General features: G+C 44.9%; 1 protein-coding gene across 1 annotated transcript in view; it reads left to right on the top strand.

Annotated features, from left to right (window-relative positions):
* The window catches only part of TTC21A (tetratricopeptide repeat domain 21A), a 68,309-nt gene that overhangs the window by 33,486 nt on the left and 14,524 nt on the right, over positions 1–20,299 (top strand). Inside the window, exons 7-14 of the mRNA XM_006869179.1 lie at positions 7,150–7,234; positions 9,519–9,617; positions 10,488–10,680; positions 14,403–14,500; positions 14,663–14,863; positions 15,566–15,695; positions 18,196–18,353; positions 18,545–18,760. Coding sequence (XP_006869241.1) covers positions 7,150–7,234; positions 9,519–9,617; positions 10,488–10,680; positions 14,403–14,500; positions 14,663–14,863; positions 15,566–15,695; positions 18,196–18,353; positions 18,545–18,760 — 1,180 coding nt within the window. The remainder of the gene's footprint in view (positions 1–7,149; positions 7,235–9,518; positions 9,618–10,487; positions 10,681–14,402; positions 14,501–14,662; positions 14,864–15,565; positions 15,696–18,195; positions 18,354–18,544; positions 18,761–20,299) is intronic.

The raw sequence follows: 20,299 nt of genomic DNA, 5'->3' as shown, positions 1-20,299 counted from the left end.
CCCATTGTTATTGTCACTGTGTCAGTTGAAGACATGATGCGGAGTGAAATAAGCCAAGCACAAAAGAATAACTATGATATGACCTTGCTCATATAAAAAGACAAGAAGAAGTAAATGTATAGAGACCAAAGTGGTTACCAAGGTGAGCTGGAAGGATAGAAGGGGAATTTACAATAGGAAGATCACATTGAAGGGTCGCATAGCTGATTATTATAATTGTTGTCAATAAGTTCTACACCTGTAAAATGTACAATTGGTAGAAGTTGTGAAATAGATATACAGAGGGTAATTCAGAAACTATTGCTACTGGAGTTCCAGTTCATACAGGCTTGTGACTGTTTCAAACAAAACGAGTTTAAACCTGTCTCTGCAATTAATGAATGGCTGCAGACAAGTTCTCTCAGTATTATACTTGTCTTGGTCTTGTTAAGGTGACTCCAGTCAAAACAGTGGCTTCTGAGGGGATCTTTTGGACCAAAGAGGTCAGCTCAGAAGATTATAGCTACTGTTTGGGGAGATTTCCAAGGGGTATGAGTCGGAACCGACTAGACAACACTTAGAACAATAACAATCTTAGCAGAGAAGTCAGCTCAGATTATAGCAAATGTGTTTTGGAATCCCAAAGGGGTAATCTTGATACGTTTTCTCAAAAGACACAGGACAATCATGTGGCTTTTAGGAAAAAAATTTTAAGAAAGTTGAAACCTGCATTTGTGAGAGCAGTTGTATTAATAAGAGAATTGTACCAAGGAATATTCCATCATGAAAATGCACCTACTCATTCTTCAAAGGTAGCAAGAGCTGTCCTACAAGAATTGCCTTGGGAAAACTTACCCCATCCACCCTACAAACTTCTTTGTTTGTTTGTTTATTTGTTTTGTCACCCAGATACTGAATTTAAAAAAACAACAACTTTATATTGGGAAGGCTTACAGAACAGATCATCAGTTTTACGTTCAACAAATCACACACTTCCTTTCAATGATTGTAGTCACCTCCATGTAATATCAATTATTCCACTTCTTCCTTCTGATTTTTCCTCCTTCCCAACTCTTTTGAACTTTGTCCTTAGCTAAATTCTGCCCTTCTGATCCTGAAGGCATGATTATTTCATGGTGAGTATACTTTATTAGTGTTTTTGTCCACCCTATACACTTATCTACTTGGCTGACAATTAAGCCATGAGGGTGAGTTCAGTTCCAGACCTAAAGCATGACCTAGGGCCATAGTCTTGCTCCTCCACTCCTCCAGTCCCTTTCTGACCAGTAAACCTAATCTCTCTCTCTCTCTCTCTCTCTCTCTCTCTCTCTCTCTCTCTCTTTTTGTTCCATATATTCTCTAACTCTTTATCCAGGACCTTCTAATGTGATCCCTTCCAAAGCAGTCTGGCACCATCTAATCTAGTTCTTTTGATCTCAGGGTTCAGACTTCGTTTTGTTCCCATAACTCAAAAAGCATTTTATATTTTTAATGTATTTTTCTTTGCAGGAACAGTACCCCCCCCCCCAAAATAAAAAGGACCCAAATTTTATTCTTTTCTCTGAATGCTGATACATTTGTCATGAACGTATTAACCTCTTCTTCTTCTTTTCTATATTATTTCAAGGGATTTTTTGTTTTGTTTTGTTTTTACTTTTTATTGTGAATTGAGTGTGGGTTTACAGACAAGATTTGTTTTATAACCAGCAACTCATACACTTTGTTTCATCTCAACGATTGCCATGTCTTCCATCCCACTTCCTCCACTGGTTCCTATTCCAGTCCATCTACCTTCCCATCCCTTCTCAACTTTGTCCTTAGGTAAATGTTGCCCTTCTGATTTGGAATTATTGACCATTCCACAGTGAGTGTAGCCTACTAGTGTTGTTCCCCCCCATAGGTACCTATCTACTGCTTGGCTAAAAATTGGGTCGTGGGGGTGGTGAGACCCTTCTAAAGGGTGGATGAGGGCCGTAGTCTTGGATTCCTCCAGTCTCTTTCTGACCAGTAAGCTTGTTTTTTGTTTGTTTGTTTGTTTGTTTCATAATTTTGAATTTTGTTCTACATTTTCTACCACTTTTTAATCCAAGATCATCTACTGTGATCCCTTTCAGAATAGTTGGGTACCTTCTCATTCTTCAGTATCAGGGTTCAGACTTCTTTTTGTTCCCGGGACTCAAGTAACATTTTCAAGGAACACAATTTGAGTCCCTCAAGGATGCCAAAACTGCCCTTTTGATTTTTGAATCAAAGAGCCCAGAATTATGGGGGCAGGGGTAGAGAGATGGAAATACCACCTCCAGAAGTGTAGAGATATAGATGGAACAGTGGCTCGAATAGTCTCTTCACATTTTAATAGTTTTGCTTAATAAAGGTTTCTATGATTTTTGACACCTTTTTTACTTACCCTCATATTTACAACAAGGATTTTTTTTTTTTAATTGAGGAGACTAGTTGCTGAAGCTGCTTATGTGCATCCAAGCACTTCATGGGATTAGGTCTCTTGGTTTGGAGGTTTAGGGTCATGATTTCACAGGAAATCCCAGCTAACTGGCCTGCTAATGTGCTTAGTGTTTCATTTAACCTCACAATTTGTTGTGTATTGCCTGGGGTCTTAGAAGCTGGCAATTCAAGGTACAGTTGGTCTCTGTTCACTTGGAGCAACAGAGAAAGGAGAGTCAGAAATTGGAAGAAGTTATAGAATGTGTGGCTAATTGCCTCCATGAACATCTGCCTTCCTTGCCGTGAGATCAGAAGAAATTGATAGTGCTCATATAGTGAACATTTTGATCAAAAATTCCATAGAAGAATCCTGGTCAGAAAGGGGGGAAATGCAGAAAGGAATTTCCAATCCTCATGGACTCTAGAGTTTTTAGAGCTGCAGAGGGCAGATGAGTCCCTGACACCATTCTCTAGAGATCATCTTTAACCAATAAATATCCCTTGTAGTCATCTTAGAACTGAAAAATAGTTTAACAGTGAAAGGGGTTTGCTTTGGTCATTATGCTCTTTTAAGAGCTATTTATGAAGGTGGCCTGGTAGCAAAGTGGGTTAAGCATTGGATTGATAACCCTAAGGTTGGCAGTTCAAACCTACCACCTGCTCCACAGGAGAAAGATGAGACTGTCGGGTCCTGTAAATAATTATAGTCTCAGAAACTCTATGAAGTTGCTCTACTGTATCCTATGGGGTTGCATGGGCCAGAATTGACTTGAAAGCAGTTTGTGTTTGGTTTTATATGGGATCAAACTGACAACTCAGAAAATTAAATAGGAACCTTAAGAGGCAGTGAGTTTATGTTAATGAGGTTGGAACAACTCAGAAAAGGAGAGTGAGCTTAGTTGCCCAGCTCAAAGAATGTAATCAATATCATTACATTGTACCTGTTGAAACTGTTGAAACTGTGCGTTTTGCTGTGCATATTCTCCAAAAGAACAAAACAAATACAATTTAGGGAGAAAAATAAGATTACAGCCAAGGAAACCTTATGGGGGAAGTTCTCCTCTGACATATGGGGTCCCTGTAAGCCTATAAGTCAAAAATCAATTCCAGGGCACCCAAGAACAACAACAAATCACTAATGTTGTTGACATCTTTTCATGTGCTTAGCCCTTTGTGTGAGCATGGTGGCTCTGTAAGGTAAGCACTGGACTTAGAATCACAAAGTTGGCAGTTCGAGCACACCAGCCACTCCACAGGAGAAAGATGAGGCTTTCTACTCTTGCAAACATTGATAGCCTCAGAAACCCTGTACAGGCTTGAAACTGACTCAATGGCACGAACAACAACATTTTTCTCTGGAGAAATGTTCAAGTCTTTTGTCCATATAAAAAGTCGGGTTGTTTGTCATTTTGTGGTTGGGTTATAGGAGTTCTGTATATATTCTGTATACTAAACCTTTATTTGATATACTATTTCCAAATATTTTCCCCCATTTTGTTGGCTGTCATTTCACATTCTTGGTAATGTTCCTTGACACACAAAATTTTTTATTTTAGTGAGGTCCAATTTATTTCTTCTTTTGTTGCTCATGTTTTTTGTGTCATATCTAAGAATCCACTGTCAAAAACAAAGGCCTGAAACTTTACTCCTGTATTTTCTTCTGAGTTTCTATGGTTTTGACTCTTATGTTTAGGTCATTGATCTTTTATTAACTGGCTTTCATAATAGATCAGTGACCTAAGACCAGAACTTCTTTTGCATATAGAAATCCAATGGTCCCAGTACCATTTATTGAAAAGATTATTCTTTCCTTACTGAATAGACTTGACACCCTTGGCAAAAATCATTTAGCCATAGATGTGTGATGGAAGGTCTTTTGAGAACAGCAGGTTTTAGACAACTGAGAATTACCTTTTAAACTTACATATCATAGCTATTTTTATCACAGTATTCTTAAAATGTATAATATTCATTTCCTCCTTAAAATAATTAATGGACTTTTTTTTTCTAAATGGCTATGAGTCATCACTATGAATTGCTACTGAATTGTGTAGTCATATATGGCACAGTTCTCAAAAAGCAAAGTACAAACAAATCTTTTCTTTGTGGGGAGCAGATAAGCCCTCTGATGAGACCTGTAGTTTGAGCCTTATAGAGAGGTGCTGGTAGCAAACTGAAAGTCCTTCTGTTCTGCCTAACACATACCTGTGCTGGTTCCCTTTTTCACAGTTTACACCTGACCTGTGTCCTTGGCATGAGCAGGGTCAAGAGCTTGCTTTGGAGGCTCAGCCTTAGGCTAACAGGATACCTGGAAACACCTGGAGGAAAGCCACACCGTGGGTGTGTGCAGCCTCCCACACTCTGGCCCTGCTGTGCCCATGGCAGGGAGCAGTGAATGGTGCCAGCAGGTTGAGTCCAACCCCACAGCTCCTTCCCACATGGAGACGTTCACAGTGTTTCTCCTAGTATTCTCCCATTGCTTTATAACATCTCTGCTTTATCTAGCTGTGCTTCCCTTTTTGTCCCCAATACCTTTTCTCTTCTTTCTTATTTTTCTTCCTTTCTTGTGACAATGCATATATAACAGAACATTTGCTATTTCAACCATGTCTATGTGTACAATTCAGTGACATTAGTTCTGTTAGCTATATCGTATAGCCATCACTGCTATTTCGAATTTTTCTCATCATCCTTAATATCTCTTTCTCTCTCTTTTTAAATCCATCTTAAAATAGTTTCTGTCTTTTATTAATCTTTTCAAAGGACCAAGCTTCAGGTTTTGTTGACCCTCTTAATTATATCTTTGCTTTCTAATTTATTAATTTCTGCTCTTCACTTAATTATTTCCTGCCATTTGCTTCCTTTTCGAGGTATTCTGTTATTTTTGAACTCTTGAATTGGTTGCCTGACTCATCTATTCTCAACCCTCTTTTCTAATACTGTTGTTAGGTACCATCAAGTTGGCTCCACCTCATAGTGACCATGTCTAAAGTTTCTGGTATGGTGTTGTAGGATAAGCACTGAACTGGTAACCTTAAAGTCGGCAGTTCAAACCCACCAGCCATTCCTCAGATACCCTATCCAGGGTCACTGTGAGTCAGAAGCAACTCAATGGTACGTAACAACAACATAGAGTTTCTGAGGCTGGAAATTTTTACGGGAACAGAAAGTCTTATCTTTCTCCCACAAGCAGCTGGTGGGTTGGAACTGCTGACCTTGTGGTTGGCAGTCCAGCATTCCTCTTCTTTTCTAGTGTAGGGATTTAAGTCTATGGATTTCCTGAGGTATCACTTTACCAGCATTCACATTTTAATGTGTAGTATTTTCATTTGGCTCCAAGATTTTTCTAATGTCTAATTCTGATTCTACTTTAATCTATAATTTATCTTGAAGTGTTTGTTTTTTATTTCCAGATATTTAAGATTCACAGTGCCTTCTGACCATCAGAAATAAAATTCTCTGAATGCTGAATAAGCCCTATCATGTTGTAATTCTGTAAGTTGACCAGAGAAGGCGCTCTTCTCTGTTAAGTAGAGTAACCCTCTACTAAGCAGAAGGCCAGTCCCTGACCAGGCTGTAAAGTGGAAGTTCCCTATGAAGAACAGGGTATAGGAAGCACAGTATGACCAGTATGTGTCCTCAGGAGGACAAATGATTGAATTCAAGCTTCCTTTTCCATCTTGTAACTGTGGACTGCTCCTCTGTACCTCTCTAGACACCCAGGACCATTATTGTCACGGTTGTATCTGTGTTAGCTAGAATATGAATAGCCTTCTGTAACGCCTCAAAATTCATGGCTTAAACAACCTACAAGACTGTTCCTGACTCAGGTAAAAGTTTGCATGATGGTCCAGGGCTGGGATGGTAGCTTAACTCTAGGGTTCTGTTGTTGTTCAGTGCCGTCGAGTCGGCATAGGCTTTCCAAGTATAGGGTTTCCAAGGAGCAGTGAGCTTGAACCACTGACGTTGTGATTCACACGACTTTCCAGTCCAGCGCATTATTCCACAGCGCCACACCAGGACTCCTAGGCCTCTTCTATCTTTGTTGCTTTTGTTAAGTGTCATCGGGTTGTTACAATTCATAGTAACCCTGTATAGGGTTTCCGAGGAGCAGCTAATGGGTTTGAACCACTGACATTGTGGTTCAAACTGACCTTGCAGTCCAGTGCTTATCCTATAGGACCAGACCAGGATTCCTCCCTTTTATCTTGTTGTTGCTGTTAAGTGCCATCGAGTCATTTCCGAAAATCTGTTCATGGTAGTGGTGGTGGCAGTTATGTGCTGTGGAGTTGATTCTGACTCATAGTGACCCTGTACAGGGTTTCCAAGGCTGTAAATCTTTATGGGAGCAGAAAGCCTCATCTTTCTCCTGCGGAACAGCTGGTAGTTTCACACTACTGTCCCTGAGGTTAGCAGCTCGATTTGTAACCACTACGCTACTAGAGCTCCTTCTGACTCATAGCGACCCTCTATAGGGTTTCCAAGAAGAAGCTGGTGAGTTTGGGCGCTGACCTTGTGGTTCAAACAGACCGTGAGGTCCAGGACTCCATCTTTTGTATCTTACTGGTGTGTAATTTCTAGAATGTGGCTCACATGATCCACATTCATGTGACAACAATAATATCATCATTAGAAGAAAGGAGAATGAATATTGGAAGATACACAGCAGTTGCCACCACACCATCCTATCAATACTTTTCATTCATGTAGCTTCTCTTCCTATTTCAGAATCCTAGAAAAAGACGAAAACAATATCGACGCCTGCCAAATTCTGGCTGTGCATGAGCTTGCGAGAGAAGGAAACATGACCAAAGTAAGTGATTTCAAAACACAGAAGTTAGGCCTTGAAACAAACAGAGCCAAGAAGGAACCCCCTGAGACCCCCAAGGCTTTGGAACAGGCTAGCTGGATCTCAGCTCCGTCCTCTCCACTCCATGCTCCCACCAAGGAGTTTTGCTCTAGTTTGGCTCTTTAAAGCAGCACAACTCTAGAGTTCCACAGTGGGTTGATTCTGGCTCTGCCCCTTGTTTCCCATGTGAACCTGGGCAGGTGTTTCTACCTGGATAAGCCTCAGGATCTTCATTTGTAAAAGGCAGATCATTCCACTCACTTTGTGAGAGGGTTATGAGGATTACATGAAATAAGTGGTAGAGTTTGGAACAGTACCTGAGGTGCTACAATAATTCAATCAATGTTAAATGATAGGAAATGTTGTAGAAGTGCTTCAAAGTTCCAGAAATGCTCTTGGGGGCAGGGGTGGGATGGGAAGGAGCTGGGAAAGAAGATTGGAATTGTTCAGGCAGTGACCAGTCAGTACCTGGCACCAAACTTGTTCCTATGGCTTTAAAGAAACTTAGAACGGCACTCAAATGCAGTCAAACCCACCTAGAGCACCTAATGAAAAATTCCAGACAAGCTCTCATTGTTTTTAGCCAAAACTTGCCTTTTGAACCAATGAGATAGAAAACAGCATCTTCCTTTGTGGAAATCATGGCAAATCAGGGATCTTTAAGGGGTCATGGCAGGAGGAAAAAGCTTTCTGAGTTTTGTGCTAGGATTTGGGGTGGAGTGGGATGGAGGGACAGTCCACATTTAACAGAAACCTAGAACTGCCTTTGGGTGGGAACAAAACAGGTCTCGCTGTCCCCAGAGTTTCCTGGGTCCCAGTCTGAGGTCAAGCCTAGGAGTAAGTTAGAAGTTAGCACTGAATGCCCCTCCTTCACCCCTATCCCAAACTCTGGCCCCTCCTCCACCACCCCACCACCCCCCGCCCAGCCCAGGCTGCTCAGCTGTGATTGTACTCTCTAATAGTGAGCAGAACAGACCCAGCCCATTGGGGTTCTCTTTAGGTCTGTCTTATAGTGTGAGACTAAGAACTCCCTTCTCCTGGATAGGGGTATCGAGGACGGTAGGCAGAAGAGTCAACAGGAAAGCACAGGCTTTGTCATCAGTCAGTCACTTTGTTGGCTGATTGCCTGAGAGAAACCACCCAGCCTTCCTGACCCTTCATCGCCCATGGCTGGACAGGGCTGAAGGCTACACTGACTTACTTCCAGGATTCACTGGAATGACCGAGGCACCAAGGCGGTGATTCATGTCAAAGTGGAGCAAAGGCTTATGGGCCAGTGGCCCGCCCTGACCATCTGCTCCTGGGCCAGAACAGGTGGCTAGCTGGCCTGCCGTGCTGTGGTGTGGGCACTGAGGGCTGGCTCCTTCTCAGCGTCAGCTTCTGTTCACAAACTCAGGAACAAAGGGGCATGCCAACTCTTGTGTGAATGAGGTTCCCAAAAGCTCCACCTTGGGTGAGTTGAGGTGGGGTGCTGGTGACGTAATGGGCTATGCATTGGGCTGCTAACCATAAAGTCAGCAGCTTGAGCCCACCAGTCACTCCACTGGAGAAAGATGAGGCTTTCTGTTCCCATAAAGATTTACAGTCTTGGAAACCCTATACAGGGTCACTATTAGTTACAACCGGCTTGACAGCAAATAAAGGTGATTTAAAATAATACTGATGCCTATACTCCATGCCCAGTTAAAACCATGGTTGTCGAGTCTCTTCTGAATCATAATGACAGGATAGGACAGAGTAGAATTATAGTGACACTGTAGAACAAGGCTATCAGCTTGTTTTTAACTTTTTATTGTGAATTGAGTAAAGGTTTACAGAGCAGATCATCAGTTTTAGTCTATAAATTATATACTTTGTTCATTACAATAATTGCAATCCCTCCCATGCACCAACAGTTAACAGTATTCACTTTAACATTGCATTCCTCCCTGTGTCTCACGCTACCTTCATCTTCCCTCTTACATCTTTACGAAGCAGACTGCCTCGTCTTTTTTATGTGGAGCAGCTGGTGGGTTTGAATCACTGACCTTTCAGTTAGCAGTCAAGTGCCTTAACCACTGTTCTAGTAATGCTTGCTGGCTGTCATTCCAATCCAGTTACATTAAATCCACATCTCTGGGGATAGGTTTGGTTTGTTGTTTTTTTTAAATCTCCCACTGATGCTCATGTGAGGCCTAGTCAGAGAACTACTACTCAATGGACTGGGTGTTGCTTGTCACTTTTGACATTGTCTGTTTTGTCCCTGCAGGCTGTGGAGCATGTTAAAAATCTGATTAAGGCGCTAGAGATGAGAGAGCCCCAAAATCCAAGTCTCCATCTTAAAAAAATTCTTGTGGTTAGCAGACTGGTAAGGTTCTTTTCTGGTTTGTGAAATGGTGTTTCCCTTTCTTTAGCAGAGACTTCGGTCCTTTCTCAGACAGCTCCCCAGCACCTGGACCCTTCTAACCTCCACTCCCCTGAGTCAGGCTACATGTAACCCACTGCTGTGGCCCTTCCCCACCTTGGCCCAGGTGCCCCTCCAAAGTGTTGTGACTCTCAGGGAGAGTCATGAGGTCTGAAAGCCCTTGTAGAGTGCAAGGCACAGAACTTAGAGGAGGACAGACTATGTAACTGGTGTGCACAGAGCCATACTTTTGGTGGAAGTCACATGGAAGGTGGCCTAACTTGGTCTCTCTGACATCAAGCAAGTTCCACATAAACCAGGTTGTCAACAAATCTGTGTCTCTAATAGACAAAGTTTTCCCCAAAGCAAACTTTACTGGAAGGGATTGCTGTCAGCACACAGCCAGCTCTGGGGCCTCAGACATCAGAATTATAGTGGCAAATGCCACTGGACGTGGTCTCTCCATGTCAGCATCTGATTCGCTCTGCCTCCTTCTTCATATACTGCAGGGAACATGGCTACTGGCAGCTTCCAGGGCCAGAAAGAGCTTCTCTAACCCAGTTTCAGTTTTTGACAATTTCTTACACTAATTATTGTGGACTAATGGGATGGGAACCTCAGAGGGTCCTGTGACAGGAGGTAGGTTCCACATAATGTGACCAGTGAGACACTCTTTGGGAATGGGACAGCTACATAGCTCCATTGCCTAGACACACTTGCCTCTTGGGCTTTCCTGGGTCTATTTGACCCTTCCAAAGTTTCCCACCTTCTGATATGGTCTGGCTCAGGCTAGAATGACTGGTCTCCCCCTTGCCAATTGTCTATTCTTTGCAGTGTGGAAGACACCAGGGGATCCTAAGACTAGTGTGCAGCTTCATTGAGCGTACGTTTATGGCCACACCCTTCTATGCTCATGTGGCCACAGAGCTGGGCTACCTCTTCATCCTGCAGGACCAAGGAAAGGAAGCATCACTGTGGTACTCCGAGGCCATGAAACTCGATGAGAGCAGCATGGCTGCCTTGACAGGTCTATTCATGGGGATGGGTGGTAGGAGGTTGGTGTTGGGAATCAAGCACTGTGGCTTCTGTGGGTTCAAAAGAAAGTACTGGGATGCATTTTCCACAGAGGGTGTGTGGGTCAGGTAGTATTTGTACAATGGGATGTCTTTCTGTGAGTCCACAAGTAACAGATGTAAGGGATATGGGAATTTTTACAAGTGTCACGGCCCCTCAGATACAGAACCCACTCAGACAGCCTGTCTCTTCTTCCCTGTCAGCCTGTCTCATCTCAGGCTCCAGAAGGCTAGTGTTGGAAACAGCCCCACTCACCTACATCCCCTGCCCCTGGACTCACCTCTGTAGCGCCTCCCTCTGCAGGAGCTAAGAGACCACCAGAACAGACATCCCCAAGGGTTTGACTTCCCTGTGTGTCTAGATGTGTTTTTTTCAAATCCTTTCTATAAATGTCAGGTGAATTTTCAAGAGTCCTATCTGCAGTTTTTAAAGACCCAAATGTATGGTTTCTGGTGAATTCTGAGCCAGAAGCATTTTGTTTTGGTTGGGAAAGCTGTGTGACCCTGAGCTCTATCTCCAAGGAGCTGTGTACTCTGGGGGCAGGTCATTTCCTTCTAAACCCCAGGCTCCTGTCTGTAAAGCACAATTATCAGGATAGTTGATCAGGATAGCTGGTGGTTCAACAGGTCAGGCTGACCCCTCAGGGCCATGCTTCCTCCTCCATCCCCCAACACCTTGAAAGTAATGGAAGATGTTTTAAGAAGATAAGAAAGTTGCTTCAGCAACGGAGTAGGTACTGTTCATGGGTCAGAAACTAGAAAAGTTCACATTTCTAGAAGAGGTAATACAGATGGCATCAAATACATAGAAACTACAAGTAGATCTAGAAACACATAAACCAACATAGGCAAGATGGGTCATCTAAAGAAGCAAGTAAGTCCACCAGCTTTCACCAAAGAGCTCCAGGAAAAAAACCAAAAATCATGAGTTCAGGCACAGCAGAGGCTGGGAGAAAAGGCATGCCGTGGGCAGTAGCAATTTCCTAGGATTACTGTAACAAAGAACCGAAAACTGGATGGCTCTAAAGAACAGAAATGTATTGCCTGCCAGATCTGGAGTCTAGAAATCTGAAATCAGAGTGTCAGCCATGTTGATTCCTTCTGAGGGCTCTGAGGGAGAATCTGTTTCCTGTTTGTCCTAGCTTCCAGTGAGGGCCAGCCATCTGTGCTGTGCCTTGACTCACAGATGCATTGCTCTGATCTTGGCTTCTGTCTTCACATGACTGTCTTCCTCTGTGTTTCTTTTTCTTTTTTTAATAAGGACACCACTCAGATTGAACTAGAACCCACCCTACTCCAGTTAGGCCTCATGTTAATGTAATGATTCCATCTTCAAAAATAAGATGAGGATTTCAGCATAGCTTTTGTGGTGCACAAACCAGTCCATACCAGGCAGTCTGTGAATCAGTAGGATGATGATTAGAACTTCGCCCTGACCAAAGAATAGAACCAAGGAGGGTCTTACTGGGTTTGGAGACAGTTGGGAACAAAGCAAAGACTTGCCTCCACCACCAGGGACATGAAGGGCAAAAAGACTCAGCTGCTCAGCACATAAGCAAATCGCCTGAAATCTTTCTCCACCAGGCTAAGGCCTCCCCCACTTTCTCATTCAAGAAGGAGCCCCAGATGGTCAGTCAGAAGGAAAGTCCATTTTCAAAATATCTGTCTCACTTACCCCAGCCTAGACTAAGTCATCATTTGAGAAATTCCCCAAAGAGAAATAGTCAAAGGCTATGAACAGGAAATTCACAGTAGAAAATGCCATTAAACATAGGAAAAGATAATTGTTCTTAATCAAATACATGCAAATTGAAACTGGTTACCTTTCCAGATTAAAGCTTGTCAACAAGGTTGTGGTGAAAGGAAACTCTCCAGTCTTATTGGCAGTAATATAAATTCACATATCTTTGGAGGTCAAGCTAGTACAGTTGCTTGAATCCACCCAGACGTTGTTCTCAAAAAAATGCCTGATCCTTCCAAAAAAATCAGCCAATGAAAACCAACCCTATGGAGCACAGTCTCTGATACACATGGGGTCAGTATGAGTTGGAGCCAACTCAGTATCAAATGGTTTGGGTTTTGATATAAACATGTTAAACATGTATGTCTTTGACCTATCAATTCTGGTTCAGGAATTTAAGCATACAAAAACATCCACCATCGGCATTGTAATGTTCAAAAAAAACCAAAACAAAGCCGCTAAACGTGAAATTAGTTTTCCTTCAATGTTGTTGTTGTTGTTGTTATGTGCCGTGGAGTCGGTTCCGACTCATAGTGACCCTGTACAGGGTTTCCGAGGCTGTAAATCTGTACGGGAGCAGAAAGCCTCATCTTTCTCCCTCAGAACAGCTGGTAGTTTCAAACTGCTGATCTTGCGGTTCGCAGCCCGATTTGTAACCACTATGCTACCAGAGCTCCTTTTCCTTCAATAGGGCATTAATTAAATGATTACATCCACACAATGGGATCATCATTAAAATGATGATTAATATGAGGGAAATGTATCTAGCATAAGTTGTTAAGTACCATCAAGTCAATTCTGACTCCTAGCAACTCTGTATAGAGCTTCTGAGGAGCAGCTGGTGAATTTGAACCACCGACCTTGTGGTTCAAAACAACCTAGTGGTCCAGTGCTTATCTTACAGCATCATACTAGGATTCCATCTATCATATAAAAAGTGGGAGAAAAAGAAAAAGAAAAAAAAAAGCAAGTTGCAGATAGTCCCATCATGTGAATGGGCTTTAAAAACTTTCTGTGAAAATTCTATTATCTTTTCATTCCATTTCTCCATGAACTTGTGAATGAGCTGTGTCCATACAAACGTTTAAAAAAACAAACAAACCAGTTAGTTGCTGTGAAGTTGATTCTGACCCACGTGTGCCTCGGTCCATATGCTCCACAGTGTTTTGGAAGCAGATCTCCCGGCTTTTCTTTCAAAGCACCTCTGAGTGGGTCTGAACTGCTAACCTTTGGGTCAGTGGTCAAGTACTTAACTATCTATGTCATCCAGGAACTCCTGTGTTGGTGGTGGTGGTGGTACCACAATTCCAACTCTTAAGTGACCCTGTGGGGAGAGTAGAGCTGCCCTGTAGGGTTTCCTAGGGTGTGACCTTTACTGGTGTGGTGCTACGGGTTCATGCGCTGGACTGCAAGGTTGATTTGAACCACAAGATGGGTGGTTCAAGCCCCCAGCCACTCCTAGGGAACTGTATACTGGGTCACTGAGTCAGAACCGACTCGACAGCACCTAAGAACAACAACAACAATCTTTACTGGAGCAAAGCTGCCCGTAACCACTGACTTTTTTTGTTAGCAGTCAGATGCTTAACAATTGCACCGATAGGGCTCCTCGGGACTCCTATATACACATGAAAAATATAAATGCTTAGAAAAATGTTTGATCCACCCCCTCAGTGTATCTAACAGTGCTTATCCCTAGAGAGAGGCATTGTTGAAGCCAGAGCGTGAGCATGGGATGTTTTTATTAGCTGCTTTATGCTTTGAATTCTTTACTATGAGAATCTATCACTCTTTCAGCTTGTGAAGATGCTGGAAATTGACAGAGACCTTGCCCTGGGGCCCCGCCTTCCTAGCCCTCATCCAGGTGTCTCAGCTTGATGGGCAGCTGGGTCTTCTTTGGAACTGGCTGCTCATCCATATCCTGTGCTGTCCCAGGGATCATCTGGTGCCAGATCTTAGAAGGCCACCTGGAGGAGGCTGAGCATCAGCTGGAGTTCCTGAAGGAAGTGCAGCAGTCCCTTGGAAAGTCCGAGGTTTGAGCTCTTCCGGGCATGGGCTACTCCTTGATTTTGTTACCGGCCCTCCTCTTACCCCCAATTTCTAATTCAAACAAAGTGAGACCCCCCTACCTTGCCCTCTGCCACCCACTCTAACCATTCTGGCAATGGTTCTGAGACCCTGGCCTCCCTGCACAGGTGCTGGTTTTCCTCCAGGCCCTTCTGGCATCTAAGAAGCACAAGGCGGAACAGGAGGCCATTGCGCTGCTAAAGGAGGCCGCGGAACTGCATTTCTCCAGCATGCAGGGCCTCCCACTGGGCCCCGAGTACTTGGAACGGTTGGACCCACTCTTCCTGGTCTGCATTGCCAAGGAGTACTTGTTCTTCTGCCCCAAGCAGGTGAGGGGCAAGCCCACCTTGGTGTGGGTCAGGTCAAGAATACAGGCTTGGCTGCAGGTACACCTAGAAGACAGAAGCAGAGGCCTCACGTGGCCTGTTACAGGCTGGTTTGAACCTCGGGAGGTCAGGTAGTCCAGTGTGCCTCTCACACTTGGCTGTCCCACTGAATCACCTGGGAGGTTGTTACCAGGCTGATTCTGACTGAGCAGGTGGGGCCAAGCTCCCAGCATTTTTAATCAGCTCCCAGGTGATACTGCTGTTGCTGATCTGGAGCCCACACTTGGAGGAATAGTGCTCTAACCCATGCCCCTGCCTCTACCCTAGAGAACAACTTGGCTTCCTTTTTCTAGAAGTCTACTTTGCGAGTCTATACTTGTTAGTCCGGCTTTCCCAGCCAGTAGAGATTCCTTGTGGGCAAGGATCATATCTTACACATCTTAATTCCACCCCCACCTCCCTCCCTGTGCCTTGTAATGAGTCACTCAACAAATACTTACTGGGTGCGCTACCCTGCATTCGAGGTACTGGGGACACACAGTGAACAAAGTCCCCGTTCTCTGGAACATGTGCTTAAGCACTAAAAGGTAGACAACCAATACCCACGTATCTGTGGAATAAACTAAAATCTCTTTGCTCAGAGAGCTCTGGGAGTCTCTCTTGCATGAGGCGACCCAACGAAGCCAGACCCTGGTATTTCCACAGCCCCGGATGCCAGGCCAAATCATGTCTCCACTTCTTAAACAACTTGCTGTGATCTTGAACCCAGTGGTCAAAGCAGCCCCAGCTCTCATCGAGCCCCTGTATCTGTCAGCTCAGGTCAAGTATCTCTCAGGTGAGTTGGTGGGTCTTTAAGGCCAGGTGAGGCATCGTATCCCCTCACATGGTAGGGCTTCTGCTTCTAGTTTTGTGCCCATAAACACCCTGCCTGGGGTCTTCTGTGCACACACACACACACACTTATGTTGTTGTTAAGTGCTGTCAAATCAATTCTAACCCATAGTGACCCTGTACAGGGTTTCCGAGGCTGTAAATCTCGGAAAAAACGGGTGCATCTTTCTCCCATGGAACAGCTGGTAGTTTCAAACTTCTGACCTTACGGCTCACAGCCTGATTCGTAACCACCACGCTACCAGAGCTCCTTATACACACACACACACACACACACACACACATCTGCCTTGCTAGGCCTGGCCACTCTGTGCAGTCCCCGCCCCAGCACCCTGGAAATCTTCCTGACCAACCTCACCAGCAGGGCGATGTCCCAGGCAGGCCTTTTTTGGTTTCTTACTTGATCTGTACCATTGAACTTCTTTCGTGACATTGAACTTGTATTATGGGCCAGATCCTGTCCTGAGTACTAGACTACAGAAGTGCTCAATAGGTAAAAGTCTCACCCTCATGAAGTTTGCCCCAGGGTGGTGCATGTCATTAACAAACTTGGCTGCTAACCAAAAAGTTGGAGGTTCGAATTCACTTAGAGGTGCCTTGGAAGAAAGACCTAGTGATCTGCTTCCCAAAACTCAGCCAGTGAAAACGCTATGGAGGACACTTGTACTCTGACGCAGCTGGAGTGCCCATGAGGCAGAGTCAACACTATAGCACCTGGTTACAGGAGAACTAGAGACAATAAACACAACAGGAAAGCACATTATGTAGTTTGTTAGAAAGTGATAATGCCACAGAGAAAAACTAAAGTGAAGAAAGGCAACATTTTTAAAGAGTTGTGAAAGAAGACCCCATGCAAAGATGAGACCCCCTACCATGAGTCGTCTCTCCACATGTGGCCCATCCTGGGGGTACAGCCCTGAGTGGGGAGTGCTTACGGGTGGCATTTGTTCCCTGGGCTCTCTGTGGTCCCTGGCCTGGGCCTCTCCTGGGCTCTAGAGCCTCTGACTTTCCACTTCTCCCACCTCATGTCCTAGACCCTGGAGACAGACAGAGAACTTTTCACACGTGCTCTGCTGCAGTCCAAAGATTTCTCCTGACACACAGCCCTCCTCTGGCACTCCCCTGTATGCTTGGACTCTGCTGGGAGGCTCAGTGCTCCCTGTCTTCATCTGAGTGCCAGGTGTACCCACAACTTCAAGGCCTCATGGGTACAAGTCATGGCAGGAGGACTCCCCAGGGGTGCTAGCAACTGCCAGCAGGTTTGGGGCCAAAGCAAGGTCTTCAGTTGTCTAGGTTACCGTGGTGACCTATTCACCTTTCTGCAGCACACAGGGAAGGAGCAGGGAGCTAAGGATCCAGAGTGGGTGTTTCCTACCCACCATATCATAGACCCTAAGCAGGAGCTGGCAAGAACCTGTCTGCAGAGGAGGGGCTCTCCTACCTGCTCACCACACCCCAGCCTTGGGCTGCCATAGTCGCACCCGTGGTGCTATGGGCTAATGCGTCAGATTGCAAAGTTGTTTGAACTGCAAGGTCGGTGGTTCAAGCTCACAAGCTGCTCCTTGGAAACCCTATACAGGGTCGCTATGGGTCGGAATCAACTCAATGGCATTTCACAACAACAACAATCACCAATGGAGTGGGGAGGCTCTTGGCCCCACTGTGCTAGGAGGTTTGGAATCAGTCTAGAAACCAGGTGGGCCTGGACTTAAATGCTTTGTTCCATCTAAACTGTGTAGATTGGCCTCTCAAGTCCTATATTAAAGGAAAACGAAAAGAACCCAAGCCCTTTTGTCATCACGTCAGCCCCGACGCCGTGTGTTAGAGTAGAGCTGAGCTCCATAGTATTTTTTTTGTCTGTAATCTTCATGGAAGCAGTTCACCAGACCTTTCTCTGCTGCACTACTGGGTGGGTTTGAACTGCCAACCTTAGCAACTGAGTAAATACTGTTTGTGCCGCTAAGGGATCGTATATTTAAAACAAGGATAATCACACCAGCCTCACAGGACTGCACAAATATTGCACCAAACATTCCGAAGTGCTTTACACATGTCGGGCACAGAGCAAGGACTTCATAAGTTGTAACTATTATAGTTGCTGTTATTATTAGACCGTGTTCTGCTTTTAGAGTTAAGAATTAGGAGCTATGTGTTGCCCTGTAGCATCGAGATAGAACATTGAAGTGACCTAGCAGTCTCCCCGAGGGACACACAGAGAAAGAAGGAGAGTTTGAATCTTTCTGGTTTTTCTCTGGGTCAAGGCAAAAACTGTGTAGCTTTGATTTTAGCAAGAGGCCTCTGAGCGAAGCAGAACAGAACTGAGTAAAATGTCTAAGTTGGTATTTCTGGGTAGCAGGATGTATCATGTTCATTCTGCCTTCACAGAGTAGGTCACAGAAGTCCTCAAGGACCTCTGGACATAGAGGGTTGTCTTTCATTTCTAGGAGAGCTGGAGAATGCCCAGAACACACTGCAGCGTTGCCTGGAGCTGGACCCAACCTCGGTGGATGCCCACCTGCTCATGGCCCAGATCTACCTGGCTCAGGGCAACTTTGCCATGTGCTCCCACTGCTTAGAGTTGGGCGTCAGCCACAACTTCCAGGTGGGGCCCTCTCCTCAGCACCCTGGAGCCCCAGGGCCGTGTCTGCCCACATACCTCAGACCCTTCTGCTGACTGAAGACAGAACCAGGCTCAGTGGGCTCCAGGCCCTCTCTGCTCTAGGTGCTGTGAGCAGCAGCAGCAATGGTGGTGAACTTGCGCCCCCCCCACCCCCGTCTGCTATGTTCCTCTAGGTTCGAGACCACCCCCTCTACCACTTCATCAAGGCCAGAGCCCTCAACAAATCTGGGGACTATCCTGAGGCCATAAAGACCCTGAAAATGATCATAAAATTACCAATTATGAGGGTGGCAGAAGGCAAGAAGTTCCACGGGCCCTCCATAAGGCCCAGTGAGCGTGTCTCCATCTTACTGGAACTGGCAGATGCCCTCCGCCTGAATGGGGAGTTGGTAAGAATTACATGGTTTCCTCTTGAGAGATTGGAGTATGATGGATGCTTTGGGTACCCTTCAGCATAGGGTCTCAGGGAGGGAACCCCGGCACATTGATTCTGCCTGTTGTTTACTTGTGCAGTTGTCTAAGTTCTTTTTCATTTGTTAGCATGTGTCTGTACCATCCCTAAAAGGTATAAGTGATTCCCATTGCTCTCAAAATCAAATCTAAATTCTCCTGGGTCCTGCATGATCTGGCCCCAGGAGGTTGTTAAGGAGATGGAGCACACTGGCCTGTCAGTGCTACCACCAGTAGCTGTGCATGTCGGACACTGCATAGCTTTAGGGATGTCAGTCACATCACAGTCTTTCTGAATGGAGTTGTGCAGTGTACAACCTGCTCAGCTGTATGAAACAGTCCTGGAACCTGGGGAGGTCTGCTTGGGAGTGCCTGGGCATCTTCAGCTGGTATATGGGAGTAATGAGGAACACAGAGGCAGTAAAAGACTTGTGAGCAGCGGGACTTGACTTGTTTCTTTGGGCTCCCTGGGCCCACTAGTTCATCAAGAAGGGCTTTCATAGTACAGCCCCAGGACTATCTCAGCAATCCATCTTCAGCCTTCTCCTTAGATGTTCTCCAAGTAGAAGGGGAACCAGCCCAGGAGGCCTTCTGGACAGAGATGGAAATTTGGAAGGATGTTTATTGTCCTTGCCTCCCTTCATTCTGCCAAAAGAAATAAAAGAATTGAAAGTTCAGGAGGAATCTCCATCTGTAATGAAAGTGGGGAACTGTCACATCCAGGAATCAATACTCATCATTGATTTATGCAGTCATTTATTCAGCTACTATTTATTGAGGGCTTACCAGATTCCAGGTGCTGTGGTTGGAGCTAGGGATAAAGGAAAGCAAGCCAGAGAGGTTTCTGTCCTTGTGGGAGTTACCACTGGTGGGAGAGAGACAAGATTGAGGTGTTTGCTTTTGCTTGGCACTTGGAAAATGGGGAAAGCTGTCAGGACATAGGAAACTGGTCTGAGTTCGATCCCACAGAAGGACAGGACTGCTGAACAAGGACTCCCTGCTAAAATGTCTCTCTGGCCTTCTAAACAGGGGGAAAGCTGGGAGGAAAATCACCTGAAAATCTGTTTTTGCAGCTTGTTCAGCTAATATAAATAACAGATCCATGAGCTAGGACTGTCACTGTGACCCCAGCTTCCCACAAAGCCTGCTCCCAAAGGGAGGGCCCACCCGTAGCTAAGAGGAGGTGTGTTTTTAGAGCAGCTATGCCAGGTCACGCCCCCCACCCACCTCCCCGGCCCAGTTCTTGGAGAAAAGATCAGGGTTAGACGGGAACTGTTGCCATTTAAGGATGGTGATTATGTGCCATGGAGTCGGCTCCGACTCATAGCAACCCTGTACAAGGTTTCCGAGGCTGTAAATCTTGATGGAAGCAGAAAGCCTCATCTTTCTCCCATGGAATGACTGGTAGTTTCGAACTGCTGACCTTGAGGTTAGCAGCCCAACTCTTTTTTTTTTTTTTAATTTAAGGTTTTTATTGT

Source organism: Chrysochloris asiatica, unplaced genomic scaffold (genome assembly GCF_000296735.1).
Source record: "Chrysochloris asiatica unplaced genomic scaffold, ChrAsi1.0 scaffold00127, whole genome shotgun sequence".
Taxonomy (NCBI): domain Eukaryota; kingdom Metazoa; phylum Chordata; class Mammalia; order Afrosoricida; family Chrysochloridae; genus Chrysochloris; species Chrysochloris asiatica.
The sequence above is the reverse complement of the archived record's forward strand: the minus strand, read 5'-3'. Positions and strand labels throughout refer to the sequence as shown.